At 50.9% G+C, this 20,771-nt stretch overlaps 1 protein-coding gene across 1 annotated transcript; it reads left to right on the top strand.

Moving 5' to 3' along the window:
* Positions 1-685: 685 nt before the first annotated feature.
* On the top strand, positions 686-19,741 carry Frmd8 (FERM domain containing 8). The gene is made up of 10 exons (XM_051193703.1): positions 686-1,092; positions 2,556-2,720; positions 5,369-5,470; positions 5,755-5,813; positions 5,909-6,075; positions 10,208-10,432; positions 11,803-11,926; positions 12,787-12,930; positions 15,062-15,266; positions 18,279-19,741. The coding sequence occupies exons 1-10, from the start codon at positions 1,008-1,010 to the stop codon at positions 18,398-18,400; spliced, it is 1,398 nt and encodes a 465-aa protein (XP_051049660.1). The 5' UTR covers positions 686-1,007; the 3' UTR covers positions 18,401-19,741.
* Positions 19,742-20,771: the final 1,030 nt, after the last annotated feature.

Raw genomic sequence — 20,771 nt, 5'->3', positions numbered from 1 at the left:
CAGGCTTATGTGACTGCACCTTGGAAGCATAGCAAGTCCTGTGTTTCCTACAAACACACACAATATGAGGGTAAAGGTATTACTGAGAACCATTCAGCCCAACTTCTTCATGTTACAGGTGAATGCAGATTTAGAGGGCAAGGGCCCTGACTCCTGTCCAAGGCCAAGGGACAGTCTCCCTTAGGGGATGGAAGGGCGCTTCAGTACAGTCCCAGGAGGACTGTGCGACAACACACACTGCTCAGACAAGCATTGGTCCCAGGGAAGCATCTCCATTTCAGAGAGGGGCCGGATTAAGTCACACATAGAGGTAGCGGCACAGCTCGCTTCTTGATCCTTGGTTTTCATGGCCGCATCCTATCAAGGGTCTTGTGCATTGAGCAACACAGGTCATTCAAGTAGGCGGCTGTGCGGGACACAACAAAGGGTGTGGCTAGGGTGGGCTCCCGCCAGGGGGCTTTCAGATGTACAGGACCCCTTGAGTTGGGGGGCGGGCTGGTGGAAGGAGCCTAAGGACGGAACCAGTGAGCGCGCGTGCGCCGAGGCTCCGGGCCCCGATTGGCTCCCACGGTCGGAGAGGCGACGCCTCGGTTCCGAACTTCCTCCCACCGTAGCTTCCGTAGGTCGGCGTACCGACCCTTAGTGGGAGTCTGAGGCTCCCCTGGCGGGCGTGGTGGTGGGTCCAGAGTTGAAGTCCAGGATCGGGTGGCGTTCTGGCAGAGGCAGCGAGCTCTGCGACCCTGCGAAGTGAGAGTGCGGCCACTCCCTGCCCGGGTCCCCGCCCTAGTCGGGGACGCGCCTTGACTTGCCTGGGCATCCTTTGCAAGCGACCTGCGATCCCTGCACCTGACGGTCACTACCCTGAACCAGCACCACCCCAATCTGCACTCGGCCGAGGGTCACACTTAATCCCTGTACATAGATTAAGACCTGTAGACCGAGCCCGGGACCCCTTTACTTCTTGCCTAAAAGCTTGAGGAGACCATCTGCCTAGGTTCCTACTGCGGATGGATGGGGCAGAAGGTAACACAGGGCAGCCTGGCCCTGCGGAGCGGTCCCATCGAAGCAGCGTTTCCTCCGTGGGAGCCCGAGGTAGGTCTCTACCCTTTTTTTTTCGTGTCTTCTGTACCCTTTTTGGTCCCAGCCCTGGGGACGTGGTTCCGGTTTGTTCTCTTTTTCGGTAAGTTAATGTTATAGTAAGTAAGAAATAAGATGTAACAAACTCAAAGAAGTGAAAGGACTTGGCTGGGTTCTGTCTCTAGCTTAGTGACCAAGCCATAGTCTTCTTGAATCTTCTCTCATTTGTGAAAATGCGTGTGTTCAAATGAAGACACACGAATAGAATGTGACATCACTCGTTTTTAATTCTCTTCCTCTTTGTTTTATTGGAAGGCAATTTGGCCCCAGAGAGGTTGTTAGGTCCCAGACTATTGGAACCAGCCAGAGTGATCATGAACTTGAGCCTTCAGGGCCCTGTTTTCCTGCCTATAAAATGGATCTGAACCTCGGTCTTTTGGAGGAGACTGTTTGATCTCTTAAAGTAGCTGTTGGAGCAGAAGAGACCAGAATCTAAAAAGTGTCTTCCTTGTGTTAGCTGTACACCATGCTCAGCACATTTACAGGCTTCACTGGATCGGTGGTGACTTTTGAGGAAGTTTTTAACTGTTTTTACAGATTTACAACTGACACAGAGTCCCACTGGACTCAGCCAATAAGTGGAGAGCAGACAAGGATTTCAAACTGGGAATTGGAGCACCTAAACTCAGTGTTCCTTTGCTGGGCCTGTGGTACCCTGTCCTGCCAAGCGTCTCCCACTGGCTCTGGGCTTCAAACCCCAGCTTGTTATATGAGAAAACTTGGCTATTTGAGTTGTTTGGGTTTTTTTGTTTTTTGTTTTGTTTTTTGTTTTCTAGTCTACTTAAAGCTTTCTGCAAAAGCCACAGTATTGATCCTTAGAGTTCTGAAGAATCCAACAAAGCTGAGAATCTGCTATAACCCGGGGTGGCCTTAGATATGGCCATTGCCCTCTTAGTCTGATCCAGACAGAGTCAGAAGGTCACTAGTTGGCCTTGCTCCCGGCCTGATAGGGAACTGTGACCTCAGGATGGGTTGTCCCTGTCCTACTTTTCCACCTGAGAAATACTATTGGGCATACAGCAATATAGATGCTGCAGAGGAAGTCGGGAGGGGGTTTTTATGATAAGCTATACTTTTAGGGTCTTAGGGGGTGAAATGGGCTGGTATCTGGACCACAGTTTCTGAGTAATTTGAGTTCTCAAAAAGTCCACGAAGGCAGCACTTTTAATTAATTGTTTATTTTTAAGATATTGGGTCTTGCTATGTAGCCCAGGCTGGCCTAAAACTTGAAATACTCCACCTTCAGCCTTCTGAGTCCAGGGCCTACAGGTGTATGCTCCCATACCTGGCCATAGGCATTGTCACTGTTAATGGGATCTTGAGGGGATATGTCACTGTAGCTCAGGTCATAAAAAGGTGGAGAGTGCCTTATTGGCCTGGTGGTGGGTGTCCGTCAACTGACCCTTCTGTTCCAACAGCTGATGTGCTGGTGTACCTGGCTGATGACTCAGTGGTGCCACTGGCTGTGGAGAACCTGCCCTCCATTAGTGCCCATGAGCTGCACCGTACACTCCATGAAGTCCTACAGCTCCCAGATGTGGCCCTGGAGGCCTTTGCACTCTGGCTTGTCTCCCCTCTTCTAGGTAAGGTCTGGCAGGGGTGCCGGCTGGGGTGGAGGGGGGTGGGAGGGTGAGAAGGACAGTAACTGATGCAGAGAGAGGGCTTAGCTATCAGAACCTGTGGCCACTGCCTTTCAGGGAAAGATGGGAGCTGGTGTGTCCCAGAGCCCTGAGGAGGTTGCTGCATGCCTTTTTTCTTGTGCTGGTACACTACTGCTGGTGTCTTGACCTGACCTTCAGAAGAGCAGAAGGCCCCCTTCTTACAGAGCGTGCAATCTGGGCCACACCCTGGGAGTAGAACTTGAGTGTTCCCCCATGGCTCAGGTCTGCCCAGGAGTGTGAAGTCCTGATATCAGGAGCAGTGGGCTAATGGGTGTCAGGACCAAGACTGACCAGCGTCAAGCTTCTGGGCTGCTGGCAGTAAGGAAGATACAGACATGGCTCAGCAAACGGTCCTGGACCGGGACGCCTTTGCTTAGGCGTGGGGCTGTGAGAAGAGGAACATGGCTTTCTCCACCCTACCTGGTTTCTGGCCCTGTGACCACACACTTCCTGCCCTTGGAGGCTGGCGCCTCAGAGTGGGATGGGGATGGAGACAGGGTTTTATAGACTCTGGGCCGGTGAATAAAGTCCCTCATTATGGTCGCTGAGCCTGTTGACATAGAAGGAAAGTAGCTAAAGGAGGATCATTGTCATCATTTGAGGAAATAAATCAGTGCTGGCACCAGCATGTTTTCTGAACTTAAATTTTCCTTTGAGGGCTGGCAAGGTGGGTCAGTGGGTAATGGCACTTGCTGCTAAGCCAGATGGCCCTAGTTTGATCCTTGGGACCTATGAGTGGAAGGAGAGAACAAGTTCCTCAAGTAGCACTCTTGACTTACACATTCATGACCGCACAGGTACACACAATAATAGTAACAATATTTGAAATAATAACAATTATTATATTATTATTATTTAGGTTGAGCCTGTACCAAAGTATGTCTTTGAAAAAAATTCCCCTTGAGGGGAGGGATACAGCTCAGTAGTAGAGTACTCACCTAGCCTATGCAAGGCCCTGGGTTCAGTCCCGAGTCTTAAAAAAGAAAGTGACTATTCCCCTTGTTGTGGAGGAAGAGGGTATTTGGCCTCAAGAATTTGAATGAGACTTCTGGCCCCAGGGATTAGAATTAGTACCTTCCTCTCCTAGGGTCTCTGCCTCTATCCTGTAGGAGGAGCTCCAGCCCCAACCCTTGCTCCTCCCTGCCCACTAGCTTCCTGTATTTGCTGTCCCCAGGCTCACGCCCACCCTCTTCCTGATGGCCCAGCCCCTCTTTTGCCCTCTGAGCTGCTGGTCAGGGCTGTGGGCCCCTTGGTTATGTGGAAAGCTAGGGATAGCAGGTCCTAGTGGGTGGCCCCTATTCTGCCACAAGAGGCTTCCTGTGCTGCTAGGCAGCCAGCTCCTCCTCCACTTTCTCCATCCCACTCCCTCACATTCCCATAGCTTCCTAGTGACAAGAATTGAATGCATTGCCTTGTGGTGCAGCTGTCCAGGAGGAGAGTGCCTGAGGCTGCAGTACGCTTAACACCCACGTTCTTCCCAGGCTGGGGTAGGAGGCTGAAAGTCTACTTCAGACCCCCAGGACACTTCCCCTCCACACACACCCATACTAAGCAGAGCAGTGACCTGCCTTCTCAGCTGTGAGTGCCTATGAGATATAGGCTTCATGCTCCTCATTTTGGTAGGTTTGGCCTTCTTCCCATCATATGCATAGAACTGGCTCCAGGATCTGTTCATCTTACTTGGATGATGGTCACTAGGGAAGATGGTTCCACCTCAAAGTCTGAGGCTGTGGTGTTGGCATAGCCCTAGTCTGATGACTTGGGAGTAAAGGTGTGAGGAGCACATTTCTGTCCCCAGGTCTACCACCCCACTCTGGACTTTCTCAGTGCTGGGACAGCCAGGGAATCAGATGTGTACTGAAGGGAGGCTTGGGAAGCTAAGCTCTGGTCCCTTGTAGCCGCTGTGTGTAGCCCTGGAAGTTGCCATCCCTCGGGGCATTAGGTAAAGGAGTAATCTTGTAGCTCCATAGCCCCATCTTATGAGCCTGTGGATAGTGGGAGGGTGGGAGAGGTGGAGGAAAGTAGACCCTGTCTGGGAAACTTGGGTCAGAAAAATAGGACAAGAAAGGTCTGGAGCTGGATGCAGAGGTTGGATGGAAGAGGCTAAGGGCTAGAAGCCCACTTGGAGGCTGGGACTGCTAATCTGGTCAAGATCTGGGTCCAGAAGGAAGGTCTAAGTGGTCCAAAGAACCATTGGTATCTGTCTGGCACACATGTGGTGGCACCTTTACCATATATCTCAGCACATCCCTGAGTGAGCCGGACACCACCCCGCCTCTCAGGCAACATCTCAGGGGACCACCGTTAATAGTTCTTAGGGCCCCAGTGTACCAGCTGCATCTGCCATGCTGTGAGACAGGTGGCCTAACCCTCTGAACCTGGGTCTCTCCAAATTAGAATGGAGGTCAGGGCTGCTCTAGGGTGAACACACTTAAATTGTCTGATGTGGCTCTGGGCCTGCTCGGTTGTTGGTTGTGACTGTCCTCACTGTTGGCGGGCAGTATGATGAGTGATTAGGCACCATTGGCATGGTCAGCAGCTTCACAGCCATCTTCTCTCTTACCCTGCAGAGGTGCAGTTGAAACCCAAGCACCAGCCCTACAAGCTGGGCCGCCAGTGGCCAGAGCTGCTGCTGCGCTTCACCGATGCCTCCGATGATGAAGTGGCCATGGGTCAGTGTTGCTGGGGCAGGGGCTCCATCTCCCCGGCGTCTGTCAGCCACCCCTGACAGAAGAACTTAAGGCATACCTGAAGGGAGCCTTGGGAGGGCTAGGCTGGGAGAGGCTGTGAACAGAGATGCACTGTGTGCTCACTGTCTAGTCAGCACCCTCCATTAGGAGGCCTTTCTCCGGGGAGAAGAATGAGGTTGGGAACTAGGGTGGGCCATTTAGGGCAGGGCAGGGTGGGGCTGTGTAATGCAAGTGGACCAGGCACTGACTCTAGCCCCTGCCCCCAGATGAGCCTTCCCTTCAGTTCCGAAGGAATGTGTTCTTCCCAAAGCGCCGAGAACTCCAGGTAAGGTGCCCAGGGCCCGGTCCCCCGAACCCCTAGACAGTCATACCTTGCCCAGTTCCTCTGAGCCATCATCTTCATGCCACACGGGCCTGCAGATCCATGATGAGGAGGTCTTGCGGCTGTTCTATGAGGAAGCCAAGGGCAATGTGCTGACTGCTCGATACCCTTGTGACCTGGAGGACTGTGAGGTGCTGGGCGCCCTGGTGTGTCGTGTGCAGCTTGGCCCTTACCAGCCTGGCCAGCCTGTTGCCTGCACTCTGAGGTAAGAACAGTGAGACTTGAGATGGGTACCCAGTGGGAAAGTTGCTGTGCAAGAGTCTACCTATAAGGGGTTCTGAGTCCTGCAAGCTGGGGCAGTCCTGAAGTCAGGCCTCTGATGCACTCATGCTCACTGGGTGGCCTTGGTGAGTTCTCTACTATTCTGAGCTCCCTTTTCCTCATTCTGTGGGCAGTGGATATTCATGAAATGATGTCTAAGAGGCATCCTCAGCACAAGGGGCCACAGAGACATGTGGATGGAGCCCAACTCTAGCTGAAGTCTGGAGGGAGTTGTGCTTTTATTCTTTTAAAGTCACAGCCAGGAAGTAATTATGTGACATCCCCCCTCCCCCCAATAACCACTAACAGCTGAGCTAATCTCTAAATCCCAAGAATAGAATCTTGTTCCCCAGATACTCACCAAGCTTCTGCCTGCTTCTGGTTCATGTCTAGAAAGACAAGAATTGAGTCTGCCATAATAGCAGACCGGGTCATTCTCTGCTTCCGTAGAGGGTTAGAAATAATTCCAAGGACAAGATCTGGTTCACACCTCTAATCCTAGCACTTGGAAGATTGAGACTGAATTACCATGAGTTCCAAGACAGCCTGGGCTAAAGAGTTGTGAGCCAGGCATGGAGCCTCATGCTGGCAGTTTCCATAAACACCCAGGGAAGATCAGGAGTTCAAGGTCATTCTTAACTACATAGTGTGTTTGAGGCCAGCCTATTTCTAACCAGAGCTGCTTGTTTTCCTAGTCCTGCAATGCATGGGTAAATCAGCAGAGACCCCATGCTGATGACTGGAGCTTGGCAGGACTACCTGGGTTCAAAGTCCCCTGAAAGCCTACAGCTGAGCTGTCTAAAGCTGGTGGCCATGGTGTCCTGAACCTCAAGATGAGCAAGTCTGTTCTTCTTGTACCTGAAAAGAAGCCCAGCCCTGGGGCTGGAGAGATGGTTCAGTGGTTAAGAACTGGCCTCTCTTCTAGTGATTCTGAAAGTTCAATTCCCAGCAGCCACATGGTGGCTCACAACTATCTATAATGAGATCTGGTGCCCTCTTCTGGCACCTATTCTGGCCTGCAGGCAGAGCACTCATACCTTTAAAACAAACACACACACACACACACAAAGAAGCTTAGCTCAACTCATTTGTACAGGAAATTCCTTTGTTCACTCCTGTGACATGCAAGCCCAGGTCAGGGTGTCCTGGGCTGAGCTCAGCTCTGTTCCACACCCTGTGCTCCTTGCCATTCAGCTGTTGTCTTCTTGCCTCAAGCATATTATTACCTTGTGGCCAAGAGGCTGTAGCAACTGTTGCAGAGGAGAGGTGCCACTTTGCTTACACAGCTAGCGTCCCCAGGCTCGCTCTCGTGGCGTGCACATAGCTTATTCGAGGTCCACCAGGAGGAAGGAAGTACAGTGGCTAGGCCACTGATGGGCTGCGGCTGTGTCTTCCATGGATGCCACTCTGAGCCTGCAGGGTTTCCATGACATGTGGGAGCTGGTCGGGGATGGGACACGGATGGTGAAATGGGTTCCTTCCTGGCCTTTTCCTTGGAGCAGCTGCCCCTCCCCGTGGTCTTGGTGTTTAGATTCCAAAAACCCAGCAGGACTCCTCTCTGGAGAAGGTGACACCATGGAGGTTTACAAAGTTAACCTAAAGCTGAGGGCCCTGTTGGGCTCTTTCTGAGCCTGGGGGAATGTATGGTTCTGTTGTAGACAGGGCCTATATGTAAATGCTGGTTTTGAGAACTCAAACTCAGAACTCTGCATATGATCTGCTGGGGTGCCAGTTCTCTGCCAGCTGGAGGCCAGGTGGCCTGTGTTGGAAGATGGTCACTGTTATAGAGAGGCCTCCTGCCCTCCTGTGTTCTGGGTGCATGGGACTTTTTCCACCAAAAACTGATATGGATGGTGTGAGACTCTGTGCTGGCTAGTTTTATGTCAACTTGACGTAAGCTATTATCATCTGAGAGGAAAGACCCTCATTAGAGAAAATTATTCCAGACGATCAGGCTGTAGGCAACCCGGTAGAGTGGACCTGGGACTAGGCTGTGAGCCTGGGGCTCTAGCGGCTGCGTAAGGAGGGTGCCCTATTTTCCAGGAATCTATAATGACATGGTTAGTATTGGGCCATTCTTACCTTGCTGAACAGGACACTGAGAGAATGTCTTAGTTGGGTTACTACTGCTATGGTGAAACATCAGGACCAAAAGCACTTTGGGGAGGAAAGGGTTTATTTGGCTTGCACATCCTGAATCACTTCCATTGAGGAAAGCCAAGGCAGGAACTCAGACCAGGTGGGAACCTGGAGGTAGGAGCTGATGCCCAGGCCATGGATGGGTCCTACTTACTGCTAACTGCCTTCCTCCTCATGGTCTGCTCAGTCTACTTTTGCTCAGTCTGCTTTCTTTTTTGTGGTTGTTGTTTTGACAGGCTTTCTCTGTATTGCTTTGGAGCCTGTCCTGGAATTTGCTCTGTAGACCAGGCAAGCCTCAAACTCAGAGATCCTCCTGCCTCTGCCTCCTGAGTGGTGGGATTAAAGAGATTAAAGGCATGTACCACCATACCTGGCTTCAGTCTGTTTGCTTTTTTTGTTTGTTTTTAATATTATTTGTTTATTATGTGTTCAGTATTCTGCCTGCATGTATCCCTGCAGGCCAGAAGAGGGCACCAGATCTCATTACAGATGGTTGTGAGCCACTATGTGGTTTCTGTAAATTGAACTCAGGAACTTTGGAAGAGCAGGCAGTGCTCTTAACCACCAAGCTGTCTCTCCAGCCCTAGTCTGCTTTCTTATAGAACCCAGGACTATCAGTCCAGGGGTGGCCCCATTCATAATGGGCTTAGTGCCCCCCCATCGGTCACTTATGAAGAAAATGTCCTACAGGTTGGCCTACAGCCCAATCTTATGGAGGCATTTTCTCAATCAAGGTTCCCTCCTCTTGGGTGATTCTAGCTTGTGTCTAGCAAGTGTATCACGCCATTGATATCATTTGGGTGGAAAAAGTCTCATTCACTCAGAAAGCTCAATTGTTCAGCCTCAGGACTTGGACATTGCCCTGATATCTGCAGACTGTCCTCTGCCCTTTTCTGGCTTCCCATCCTGACCAGAGCACCTCCCAAGCCTCCCTGCTCTCCCCTGGTCCTGAGTGTCCAGGGTTTTCCACAGCACCCAGCACACAGTAGGTATTAAAAATGTTTGTCCCTTCTCTCGGGTGAAGATTGGTCCTGGTGACACCCTGTCTGTAAAGTATTCTCTTCAGTTTCCTGGGCGAACAATGGTGCTGACGGGGAGGGGGCAGGAGAGCAGATCAGAATGTGGCCTTAGATGGTGACCCTAGCCTGTCCTTGTGTGACCTCCTCCCCCAAGTCCGGGGCCTAGGCTTGAGGAGCTCTGCAGATAGGCAGGTGCTCCTGGCTGGCCTCACAGTGTCCAAGCCTGTCCTGATCACACGTGTGTCTGCTGCTCTGGACTCCCCCACGAATCCCTTGGTCTGTTATCCCCTCCATGTCTTGGATGTTATTACAAGATCCCTTCCTCTGTGAACTCCATTTTTGTCTTAGAGAGGAAGAGCATCCTACCCCCAGCTCAACAGTGGGTCTTGCATGTCAGGCAGGTATGGCCCTGAGCCACACCGGGGACAGTGGGGAGTCTCTGCAGTTCAGCACCTCTGTCACCCTACTGTGTTGTGGGCTATCTGTACACTGTGTGCAAATATATTGCTGTGATTGGTTTAATACAGAGCTGAACCACCAGTAACTAGGCAGGAGGTATAGGTGGGCAGAGAAAGAGAGAAGAAGTAGGAGATGAATCTAAATGGGAATCAGACACCAAGGAGACATGGAGGGAGTCGGACATACAAAGTGAAGGGGAGGTAAAAAGATTAATAGAAGCAGGTTAATTTAAGTTATAAGAGCTAGAAGGACAACCCTAAGCTAAGGTTTCCGTGTTGTTATTTGGGAGCTGGTGGTCTGGTGAAAGACTTGGCCACACTACTGTATAGCAGAGGGCCTTGAGGGTTGCTAAGCCCTGCCACCTACCAAGCCTTGTCCACCCTATGAGCAAGGTACTTAGCCCCGGGAGCTTAACTCCCCTAGAAGAGCTACATCTGCCCCATTTTCCTTCTCCTCCAGGGAGAAGTTGGACTCCTTCCTCCCTGCCCACCTATGCAAACGAGGCCATGGCCTCTTTGCTGCCTTTCGGGGCCGTGGGGCCAAGACTGGATCAGGTGAGCAAGGTCTGTTGAATGCCTACCGCCAGGTAAAGGAAGCCACAGGCCATAACAATGAGCATGAGACCACCTTGGGCTCCCACTATCGCGCCTACCTCCTCAAGTGCCATGAGCTGCCCTTCTATGGGTAAGTGGTACATCTCCAGAGCTCCTGCCCCCACTTTACCCTCCAGACTGCCCCCATGCTTCAGTGTGGCCACAGGAGACCCACCTGTGCCCCAGTACCACCATCCTTGTCCTAGTGGAATACCTGCTCTTTCTCCTGTTTCCAGCCAGCACTCCTTCCTTGGCCCTCTCCTACTCACCCCGTCCACCTATTGGCCCGGCTGATTGCCCTTTCAGCTAGTGCGCTTTGTTACACACTGTTACACACGCAGTGTGTAACAGATAGTTCTCTCTTGCTGGGCATGCCCCACACAGTGAAGAAGCTGCCCTTTGAGTGGGAAAACAGAGGCTGGGAACCACTGTAAATAGCAGCCAGGAGAGTAGAGGAGCTGGGAACAGTAATCTAGACACAGGTGGTGTTCCAAACTTCTAGCCTGTAGTCTGGACCAGTCGTCCTTTGCTGGGATGCTGGCTTCAGTGGAGAAGGTGGGAACTTGGTTTTGGATATGCCGGCTGAAAGATGCCTATTAGATGCCTGAGTGGCGATTCCTGGTTTAGGGCAGAAAAAGTGATTGGTGAATTGCTTCAAATCTGGAGCCCTGAAAATGGCCAGGAAGATGAGTGGAGAGAGGAACAGTGTGGAGGACACTGTCCAGGCAGGGGTGTCTCTTCATGCCAGGTGCCACATGCTCCAGTCCTCCGTCTCCCTTTCCATTTCGTCCCATTGAGCGCATCTTTGTATCTTTGTGCTGTGGTTTGGCCTTAGCCTGCTGGAAGTAGGAGAGCAGGTGGATCTCTTGAGTTGAGGCCAATGGGTCTGCAGAGTAAGGAGTTCTAGGACAGCCTGGGCTATTACACAGAGAAACCCTGTCTCGAAAAAACAGGCTGGGGGTGGGGGGGCTGTGATTAGTTTTTATGGAGTTTTACTGGACAATGGTGCAGGAGATGTAGGCCTAGCACGGCTGCCACTATTCTAGGCAGCCCTCACTTCCCTAGTGCCCCCGGCAGGTCCCTGCTGCTGAAGGAGGACAGTGCAGCAGGCTCAGCCTTCCCCCTCATCTGAGGCACCCAGGCTCCTCGGGGTCCCTAATGCAGCTGGCTCTTTCCAGGGTTTGTGCTTTCTTTCTGCCCACAGTGCCCACCCTGTATTATCCAGGTCCTCTTTCCACCCGTTCAGTCTAGTCCTACACAGCAATCAGGTGTTGCCACCCCCAATACCTTCCTGTTTCTGCACCTTACTTCCCCCATCCCCCCATCCTATCCCCCATTCTGTCCCCCCCAGGGCAGGTTTTCCCTTCAGTCACCCAAACAGTTTCTGGGTACCCAGAGTAGTGTTTCCGTGTGTGCTGGATGCTGGAGGGAGCAGCTGACAGACACGAGCGCCCTCTCCAGGTGTGCCTTCTTCCATGGTGAAGTCGACAAGCCAGCCCAGGGCTTCTTGCATCGGGGCGGGCGCAAACCAGTGACCGTGGCCATCAGTCTGGAAGGTGTACATGTCATCGACAGCAGGGAGAAGGTACCACCTCAGTCTAGCTCCTCGGGGTGGCATTCGCTCGCCCTTGGTGGGGACAGAAGGATCCGTGTCTCCTTGGTTCCCCTAGACAGGCATCCTAGGGACAGTATTGAGTAGACTGTAGGTGACTTTGCATCCCTCAGATGTCCCTGGAGTTGTGCTCAAACATTCTGGGACCTTCTCTGAGTCTGTTCTGGTCCTGCTCTTCAGCAGCTGGGGTTCTGACTCTGAGTGTAGTGTCTGGCAGCACCTTGCTGCTGCTCCTGGCCAGTGGTGGAGACTGGCTGGCCATTTTCCACAAAGATCCCTGCTGGGAGCTCCCTGGGCTGGCCAAGAGCTCCCTGGTTTGGTGTGTGCCTTACCTCTGGCTTGCCATGTAAACTGTGCTGTCGGCTGCTTTCCTTGCTCTGTAGTTGCCTGCACCTGTGCCCTGGCATGCCGATCCCAGCTGTTCTCAAGGCAGAACCCCTGCTGGCCCTGGCCATCAGGGGCCTAACCTGCATTGAAGAGTATAGATTCCTGGTGTCTTGCTAGAAGAGATGCAGACTTAGCGTGGAGACCTGGGGCTCTAGTCAGTGGTAGGATTCTCACCTTGTGTATATAAGGCTCCTAGTTCAGTTCTCAGAGCCATAAAGCAAACAAGAAAATAAATATCCTTTAATCCCAGCAAAGGGAGGAAGAGGCAGGCAGATCCCTGTGAGCCTGAGGCTAGCCAGTGCTACATAAGGAGACCCTTTCTCAGAAAGGAAAATATACCAGTGTGAAGAGGCAAGCACCCTGGTTGAGTTGTCCCCAGGTAGAGCCTGATGGGACCCAATGGGAAGTAGAAGATTAAGCCTTATCCTTTGTTTCCCACTGCCCAGCATGTGCTGCTGGGCCTGCGCTTTCAGGAGCTGTCTTGGGACCACACTTCCCCTGAAGAGGAGGAGCCTGTCCTGTGGCTAGAGTTTGATGGTGACAGTGAGGGCACGCCTGTCAACAAGTTACTGAGGATCTACTCCAAGCAGGTAGTGATGTGTGGTCACGCACACTTAGACAGAAAGGTTGGGTCCAGTGGATCCCAGGATGGAGGCTGGAGTGTTCCCCAGGGCCTGGGAGCAGGGTGTCAGGCCTGAGCAGTCCCGGTGAGCTCTGAATCCTCTGGTGTGGTGTGTGATCCCAGACAGCTGCAGGCTGGCCCTCGAGGGCCAGCCCATGATGTCTGCACAGCCATGCCATCACTGTGCCCTAGAGAGTACAGCTAAGGGACAGGGGCAGAGAGGCAAGGCCCCAAGGGCTGTGTTAAGGAGACCCATTCTTTCTGCCCACCACCCATTCTTCTCTTCCTACTCAGACCGCGTCAGAGCTGTCGCTGCTCTGAGCCTTTCTGGGAACTGTTCTTGCCTCTCTTCCAGGACTCCTATCATTGAAAACACATGTCCTCTCCCTCTGTTCTTCCAAAAAATTGAGTACCCAGATACCTACTAAGCAACAAATAGAGACACAAGTTGTATTGAGCCCTTTACTATGTAATGTGGCGGCCACTCAGGGCGACTGCTTTTCACTCAACAACATGCTTTTAGATTCATCCGTATTGTGTGCTGTACCTGTTCATTTTTTCTCTACTTTTTGCTGCTGAGGATCAAACCCACGACCATACACATGAGGCAAATCCTCTATCACTGAATGGCCCCCACCCCCAGGTCCTATTCATCCCTTTTTAAAATTGTTCCGTGGTCAGCTGTACAGGTGCACAGCTCACCCGTTGAAGAGCATGTGAGTTGTTCCCATTTTGACTTTTACCGGTAAGCTGCACTGGTCATTTCTGCATAGGGTTTTATGTGGATACAGACCTCCTTTTTTAAATTTTCTGCGCATCAGTGTTTTGCCTGAATGTATGTCTGTGTGAGGGTTTTGAATCCCCTGGAACAGGAGTTATAGTCAGTTGTGAGCTGCCATGTGGGTGCTAAGAAATGAACTCAGGTCATCTGGAAGAGCAGCCAGTGCTACCAACCTCTGAGCCAGCTCTTCTTCAGCACCCCCCCCCCTTTTTTTTTCCTTTCTGAAACAAAGTTCGATATGTAGTCCTGCTCTCCTGGAACTTTCTCTGTAGACCAGACTGGCCTCAAACTCAGATCCACCTGCCTCTGAATGCTAGATTAAAGGTATATACCACTAAGTCTGACTGGCTTTTCTTTCTCTTTCTTTCTCTCTCTCTCTCTCTCTCTCTGTGTTTCTGGAGACATATTTTCTCTTCAGCTCTAGATGTCCTGAAACTTGCTTTGTAGACTCACTGACCTCAGACTCACAGAGATCTGCCTGCCTCTGCCCTCTGCCCTCTGCCTCTGCCTCTGCCTCTGCCTCTGCCTCTGCCTCTGCCTCTGCCTCTGCCTCCGGAGTGCTGGGATTGCAGACATGAACCACTGTACCCTGTTTATGTGATGCTGAGGATGAGCCAGGGCTTCCTGCATGTTAGGAAAGCATTCTGTGATCTGAGCTACATCTCCAGCCCTGCTTTTTTTTTTTTTTATTATTATTATGTACATTGGGAAAATTCTTGTGTGTATGTCTGTGTGAGGGTGTCAAATCTCCTGGAACTGGAAATACAGACAGCTGTGAACTGCCATGTGGGTACTGGGAATTGAACCTGGGTCCTTTGGAAGACCAGCTAATGCTCTTAACTGCTGAGCCATCTTTCCAGCTCCCTGGTGTTTGTTCTCACTATATAGCCTTGGGGCTTAGTATATAGGCCGTATTGGCTGTGTGCCTTCTGATTAGCACGTCCCTCCTTTCTAGACCTTACCTCTGAAGTCACATCAGAGACTTCCCTGCTTTCTAGGCCTTAGAAAGCCTGCTTAGCCAAGCATTGGTGGCTCATGCCTTTTTATTCCCAGCACTCAGGAGGCAGGAGGATCTCTGTGAGTTTGAGGCCAGCTTGGTCTACAGAGCTCCAGAGCAATACAGAGAAACCCTGTCTCTCGAAAAACTGAAAACAGAAAAAAAGAAAAAAGAAAAAAAAATAGGAAGAAAGCCTGTCTATTCTCTCCTCTCCTCCCCTCTGCCCTCACAGAAGCAAAGGCTTTCGGGCTGTATGTCTGCATGGTGTCCCTCAACAGTCGCTGCTATGTGGCCTCACCCCTACCTCTCTCCCCTCCCCAGGCTGAGCTGATGAGTGGCCTTATTGAATATTGCATTGAGCTGAGCCAGGCTGCTGAGCCCAGTCTGCCCCAGGAGAGCACGTCTGGCCCTCAGGAAGCTCCCAGCCCCTCTCCACCTCCCACTCAGCGCCCCAAGCTTCGGAGGCAGGGTAGTGTGGTGTGTAGCCGGATTCAGCATCTCTCCACCATTGATTATGTGGAAGACGGTAAGCCTCTGGTGGTGTGCACACACGCACACACGCACATGCGCACACGGACTCCAGAGGGTGGGAGAAGAGCTGAGGCCTCAGCCCTCAGGGACGTTTCATGTGGGTCCCATCATACCGCTCTACTGACAGACATGTCCATTGTAGTGTCTTCCAAAACATGGAAAACATGAAGGAAACTTTTTGTGTCTTTTAAAGTGTAAGATGGCTTGGTGGGTAAATATGCTTGTCGGGAAGCCTAACAGCTGAGTTAGATCCCTTGAACCACAAGATAGGAAACAGAATGGACTCTGACCTCCACATACCATGTCAGGCATACCTATATATGCAGACACACACAAAGAAAAAACATGTAATTAAAAAGAAGTTAACCATGTGTGCTGGCATGCCTCTTTGATCTCAGCACTTGGAAGGCAGAAGCAGGAGACGCTCTGTGAGTTTAAAGTCAGGCTGTTCTACCAAATCAGGTTCCAGGCCATCAGACAGCTTCACAGTGAGACTCGGGAGTGTGTGTGTGTGTGTGTGTGTGTGTGTGTGTGTGTGTTTGTTTTTCTAGACAAACTTTCTTGGTGTAACAGTTCTAGCTGTCCAATCTAGCTAGCCCTATAGAGACCAGGTTGGCCTCAAACTCACAGAGATCTGCCAGCCTCTGCCTCCAGGGTGCTGGGATTAAAGGCGTGTGCCACCACTGCCTGGATGACACCCTGTCTTAAAAAACAAAACAAATTAAATGCACTGAGAATTGAGCCTAGAGCTTTAGTCGTTTCAGACAAGTGCTCTGCCCATGAGCTACATCTCTAGCTTGCTAATATCTCGTTTTTGAGCGGTGACTATAGATATAGTAAGGACAAATTCGAACGCTCCTGAGAGTGGGAAGGGTTCCAAGGGAGGATTATTCCATCCAATATCTTTCCTTATAGGTGTGAGTATGTACACCTAGAATTATTCCAAGATAAAAAGTGTTTGGGGGGGTTAGGGACTGGTGAGATGGCTTAACAGGTAAGGAGACTTGCCGCCAAGGCCAAAGACCTGAGTTCCATCCTCAGAACCCGCTGATGGAAGGAGAAAGAAACTCTACAAAGTTGTCCTTTTAACTTCCACACATGTATCTGTGGTGTGGGAACCCTATTCCCCCAAAACATAAAATAGTTTTTTGTTTTTTTAGACAGGATTCCCCTGTGTAGCTCTGAGCTTTCGATCCTGCCTGCCTCTGTCCCCCTAGTGGTGGGATCAAAGGCGTGCGCTACCTTCCCTTCCTGGTTTTTGTTTGTTGGTTTGTTTGTTTGTTTGTTTTGGGCATTTCCCTGTCTCTATTCTAGACTAGATTTAAACTTGAATATATAACTGATGACTTTGAATTCCTAGTCCTCCTGCCTCTACCTCCAAAGTGCTGAGATTACAGTTAAGTGCCATTACACACAGCTAAAGTCATTTTCATAATCTAAAAAGGTGCATTATTTACTCAGGTGTGGTGCATATAATCTCAGAGCTTTAAGTATCTTGAGCTGGGGAGGTGGCTCAGTGATAGAGAACTTGCCCAGCATGAATGAAAACAAAGTTTGCTTATTATAACAAAGACCTGAATTTGCTTATATACTTAAGGGTTTTTATGTATATGAATATTTGCTTTCATCTATGTACGTACATACATAACCTGTGTGCCTGGTGTCCACAAAGGCCAGAAGATGGAGTCAGATCCTCCCCACTCCCTGAAACAGGAGTTATAAATGGCTGTGAAGGGCCACGTGGGTGCTGCTGAGAGCCAAACCTGGGTCCCTTACAAGAACAAGTGATCTTGGATGCTGAGCTCTCTGGCCCCTGAAATGTTATTTTTAAAGCCAGGCGTGGTGACTACACCTGTAAGCCTACCACTTGGGAGGTAGAGGCAGTGGGATCAGAGGTCCAAAGCCCCCCTGAACTATGTAGCAAGTTCTAGGCCAGCTAGGCTGTCTATTAATTTTTAAAGCTGGGTATCCTGTCACATGCCTTCATCCCTAGCACTCAAGGACAAAATTAAGCAGATATCTCCAGTTTGAGGACAACCTGGAATGCATAGTTCCAAACCAGATAAGGCTTCATACTAGACCCTGTTGGAGTTTTATGTTGTTTGTTTGTTTGTTTGAAACAGGATTTCTCTATGTAGCCTTGGCTGTCCTGGAACTCTGCTCTGTAGACCAGGCTGGCCTTGAACTTGTAGAGATCTGCTTGCCTCTGCCTTCTGAGTGCTGGAATTAAAGGTGTTCACTACCTCGACCCTACTTAGTTTAATTTATTATTTTATGTCAGTAAGTGTCTGCATGTGTGTCTGTGTACCACTTGGGCATCTGGTACTGGAGGAAGCCAAAATCAGTATCTTATACCCTTGGAACTAGAGTTACAAATGGTTGTGAGCCACCATGTGGTTGCTGGGAATTGAACTCAGGTCCTCTGGAAGAGCAGCCAGAGCTCTTAACCACTGAGCCATCTCTCCAGCCCCAACATTTATTTCTTTTTAATGTTAGTATATTACACACTGTCTTCACTGTAGCTTTTACTGACCCAAAACTTGAAATGACCCTCAGACACCCTGGCCTTGCATTGCATGTAGTTGTCATGCTTTTGTTTGGCCTGAATGCTTGAAGGGTACTAGCTGAGTATTTTGTAAAAGGTGTGGTGCTGGAATTGGATGTTTTCCCTCGTGAGTTAATGGGTTTAGGGATGGGAGTAGGCAGACCAAGGTGTCATTGGCATCACGCCCTGACTATAGCCACTGTCCTCCATCATCTGTTTGGCTTCCCACCTGTACTTGTCTTGGTGACTCAGCAGAGCCAGTCTGGAGTCATCTCTGTCTGGGGTTGGTGAGGGTGACCATGGTTCCCTGTCCTGCCATTGATGATGGACCAGGGGTGGAAACGGGATCAGAATGATGACAGATCTGGGGGGAAGCACAGTTCAAACAGACTCCAGAAGAAGCTGTCCCAGTGGAAGCAGAGCCCACCCAGCCCACTCAGCCTGTCTCTCTCACCCTCACAGGCAAGGGAATCAAGCGGGTGAAACCCAAGCGCACCACGTCCTTCTTCAGCCGGCAGCTCTCCTCCAGCCAGGGCAGCTACACCGTGGTACAGCCCGCTGACGACAGCCTAGAACAGAGCTGAGGGAAGCCATGCCTAACGTCAGGTGCCCCAGTCACTTTAGTCCCAGAGGCTGTGAGCCTAGGGCTGTGCTGTGCAGGGTCTGCTGGAAAAGTGATGTCCAAGCCTGCCCTGACCCCAACTGGGAAGAGCTGGCCTGCAGCCCTTTCCACAGCCTGCTCTTCCTGAACTCCAGGCCCAGCAGCTGACTGAGACCCCAGCTGCCCCTCTGCTCATCCCCAAGTGGACTGTGTCTTCTCTCTGAAGGGACTGCTGGCGGTTCCAATGGCAGGTGACTGAAGTCAGAGCTCAGGACCTGCAAGTTCAGTGTTTGCCTTTGGTCTCTGGGACCTTGGTGACCTTATCTTCTATTCCTTCTGCTGACATTCCACCCACACCGCCAGGACAGACTGCCACCTTCTCTCCTAGGGTGTGCCAGACTGGAGGGAGTCTCTTCATGCAGAGACTGAGCAGTCTAGCTGCCTTGCTGTAGCCTGTGTTGTCAGTCTCTGTGCTGAATGGTGGCTGTCCTAGGAACTGGCTCCACACTCCACACAGGAAAAGCCCTCCTCTCAAGCCCTTACACCTCCCTGGGCTTGAATGGCTCTGTCACATACCTGCCAGTCCCATTGTTTTCCTGTGATCTGGGTCTCAGGGTTTAGATTTTCATCTTGTCTCATCTGCTTTGAGTGGTTATAGCCTAGGACCTGGGACTCGCTCGATACTTTTGCTAGCCTTAGCCCTGCACTGGGCTTCCCTGAGGCCAACCACACTAACTCAAGCCTTCTCTCCTAAGGGTATTATAAAGGAGGTCCAGCTCTGGCCCCCTGGCAGCAGTGACTGCTCTAGAGAGGAGTGCTTTCCAGGCCCTCAGGTCCCTCCATGGTTTGCACACAGCTCTTAGTACTTCCTGGGAATTCCCATGGGGTCCCAGAGACACAGAGCTTAGCTTTGTCTTCACAGTGGAAAGCCACAGGCATGCAAAGTCTCACATTTCTCCTAGTGAAAGCAGCTTGCCTGCCCAGGGAGGTCTCGGCAGCAGAGAGAAAGAAAAGGCTGGCTTCACTCTTGGAATGTCTGTCTATAGGGTGATGTCACCTGCCATTTGTCAATCCTTTTGGAGTCATATGCCTTCCCAGAGCTTCCAGCCCACTCTCTTGGTGATAGCCTTGGTCATTTCCACTGCTGTTGATGGCTCCAAGGCCAAGACATGTGTGTTTATGTGAGTACGCAAACTATGCATTTCCATTAAGCTTCACTTGTGCCTTAACCCTCCGGGACAGAGCACTGTGAGTAAGTGTCCCAAGTGTCCTCAGTCTTTCCTGTCACTTGACTTATTAATAAAATCAGTGCCTACCACACTTAGGAATGGTTTGTAATGTGGAATAGCCTGTGTGCCTAAAATATAGTGTCTCAGGACTTCACAGTAAAGTCTCATCTGGTAGCTTCTGGGGACAATTCTTAGTCTGGGAAGAGGTGTCTAGGAAGACCTGGGCTCAGTGGGTCCAGGAGGAGCTCTGTGGATCCTTTGCCATCCCTTGGCCTCCCAGCCTTCTGGTTACCAGGCTGTTTCCCATGGGAACTATGGGAACACTCAGTTTGGAGGACAGTTTGGACACTCAGTTTGGAGGACAGGGACAGTACCAGACCTTCTGTGGCCCCCACAGCAAGCTGCATAGGCAGCAGTGATGTGAGCTTTGGCCTTGTGGGGTGAACACCAGAAATTGCAGGTTCAGCTTCTCAATGAACATTTTCAGATTTAAGAAGAGGGGAGCCATGTGTCCCTGAGGCATTGATTTTGCAACTGGGACATTGCCTTGATGTCTACCAACTAGAGTGATGGCCTGTCCTCTATGTGACCCTCTGCCAGGGCTGTTTCTTGATCTTTCAGCCAGGTTGATTGACAATGATGACCTCAAAAGATTCTGGGTGCTTCAGTGCCTGCTTTGTGGGCTGACAGCTGTTAGCAATCTTTCTTAGCACCTTAGACCTCTGCATCTGAGGACCTGGGAGGGAGGATGGGCAGAACCATACTGATGGCCTGGTACACCTTCCTCCTACCCAGGCCCACTGTTCCCTACAGTTGTTTTTTGGTTTCTCTGTGGCTTTAGAGACTGTCCTAGAACTAGCTCTTGTAGACCATGCTGGTCTTAAACTCATAGAAATTCCACTGCCTTTGTCTTCCAAGTGCTGGGACTAAAGGTGTGTCACCACCACCCTGCATTAGCCAGCTTTTCTAACTTAAATTATCCTGTTTCTCAACAAGGGTTGGTGACCCACGCCTTTGGGAGGCAGAGGCAGTTGGATCTCTGTGAGTTCAAGGCCAGCCTGGTCTACAGACTTAGTTCCAGGACAGGATCCAAAGCAATACAGAGAAACCCTGTCTCAAAAAGAA

This window comes from Phodopus roborovskii, unplaced genomic scaffold (genome assembly GCF_943737965.1).
Source record: "Phodopus roborovskii unplaced genomic scaffold, PHOROB, whole genome shotgun sequence".
Taxonomy (NCBI): Eukaryota; Metazoa; Chordata; class Mammalia; order Rodentia; family Cricetidae; genus Phodopus; species Phodopus roborovskii.
This window is presented reverse-complemented; position numbering and strand designations above follow the sequence as displayed.

What these genes read in the sequence shown, in the direction of transcription:
- Frmd8 (XM_051193703.1), top strand. Translation starts at nt 1,008, where the DNA reads ATGGATGGGGCAGAAGGTAACACAGGGCAGCCTGGCCCTGCGGAGCGG. An exon ending in TGAGGATCTACTCCAAGCAG is followed by an intron (nt 12,931 to 15,061) that starts GTAGTGATGTGT and finishes TCCCCTCCCCAG; the next exon opens with GCTGAGCTGATGAGTGGCCT. An exon ending in CATTGATTATGTGGAAGACG is followed by an intron (nt 15,267 to 18,278) that starts GTAAGCCTCTGG and finishes TCACCCTCACAG; the next exon opens with GCAAGGGAATCAAGCGGGTG.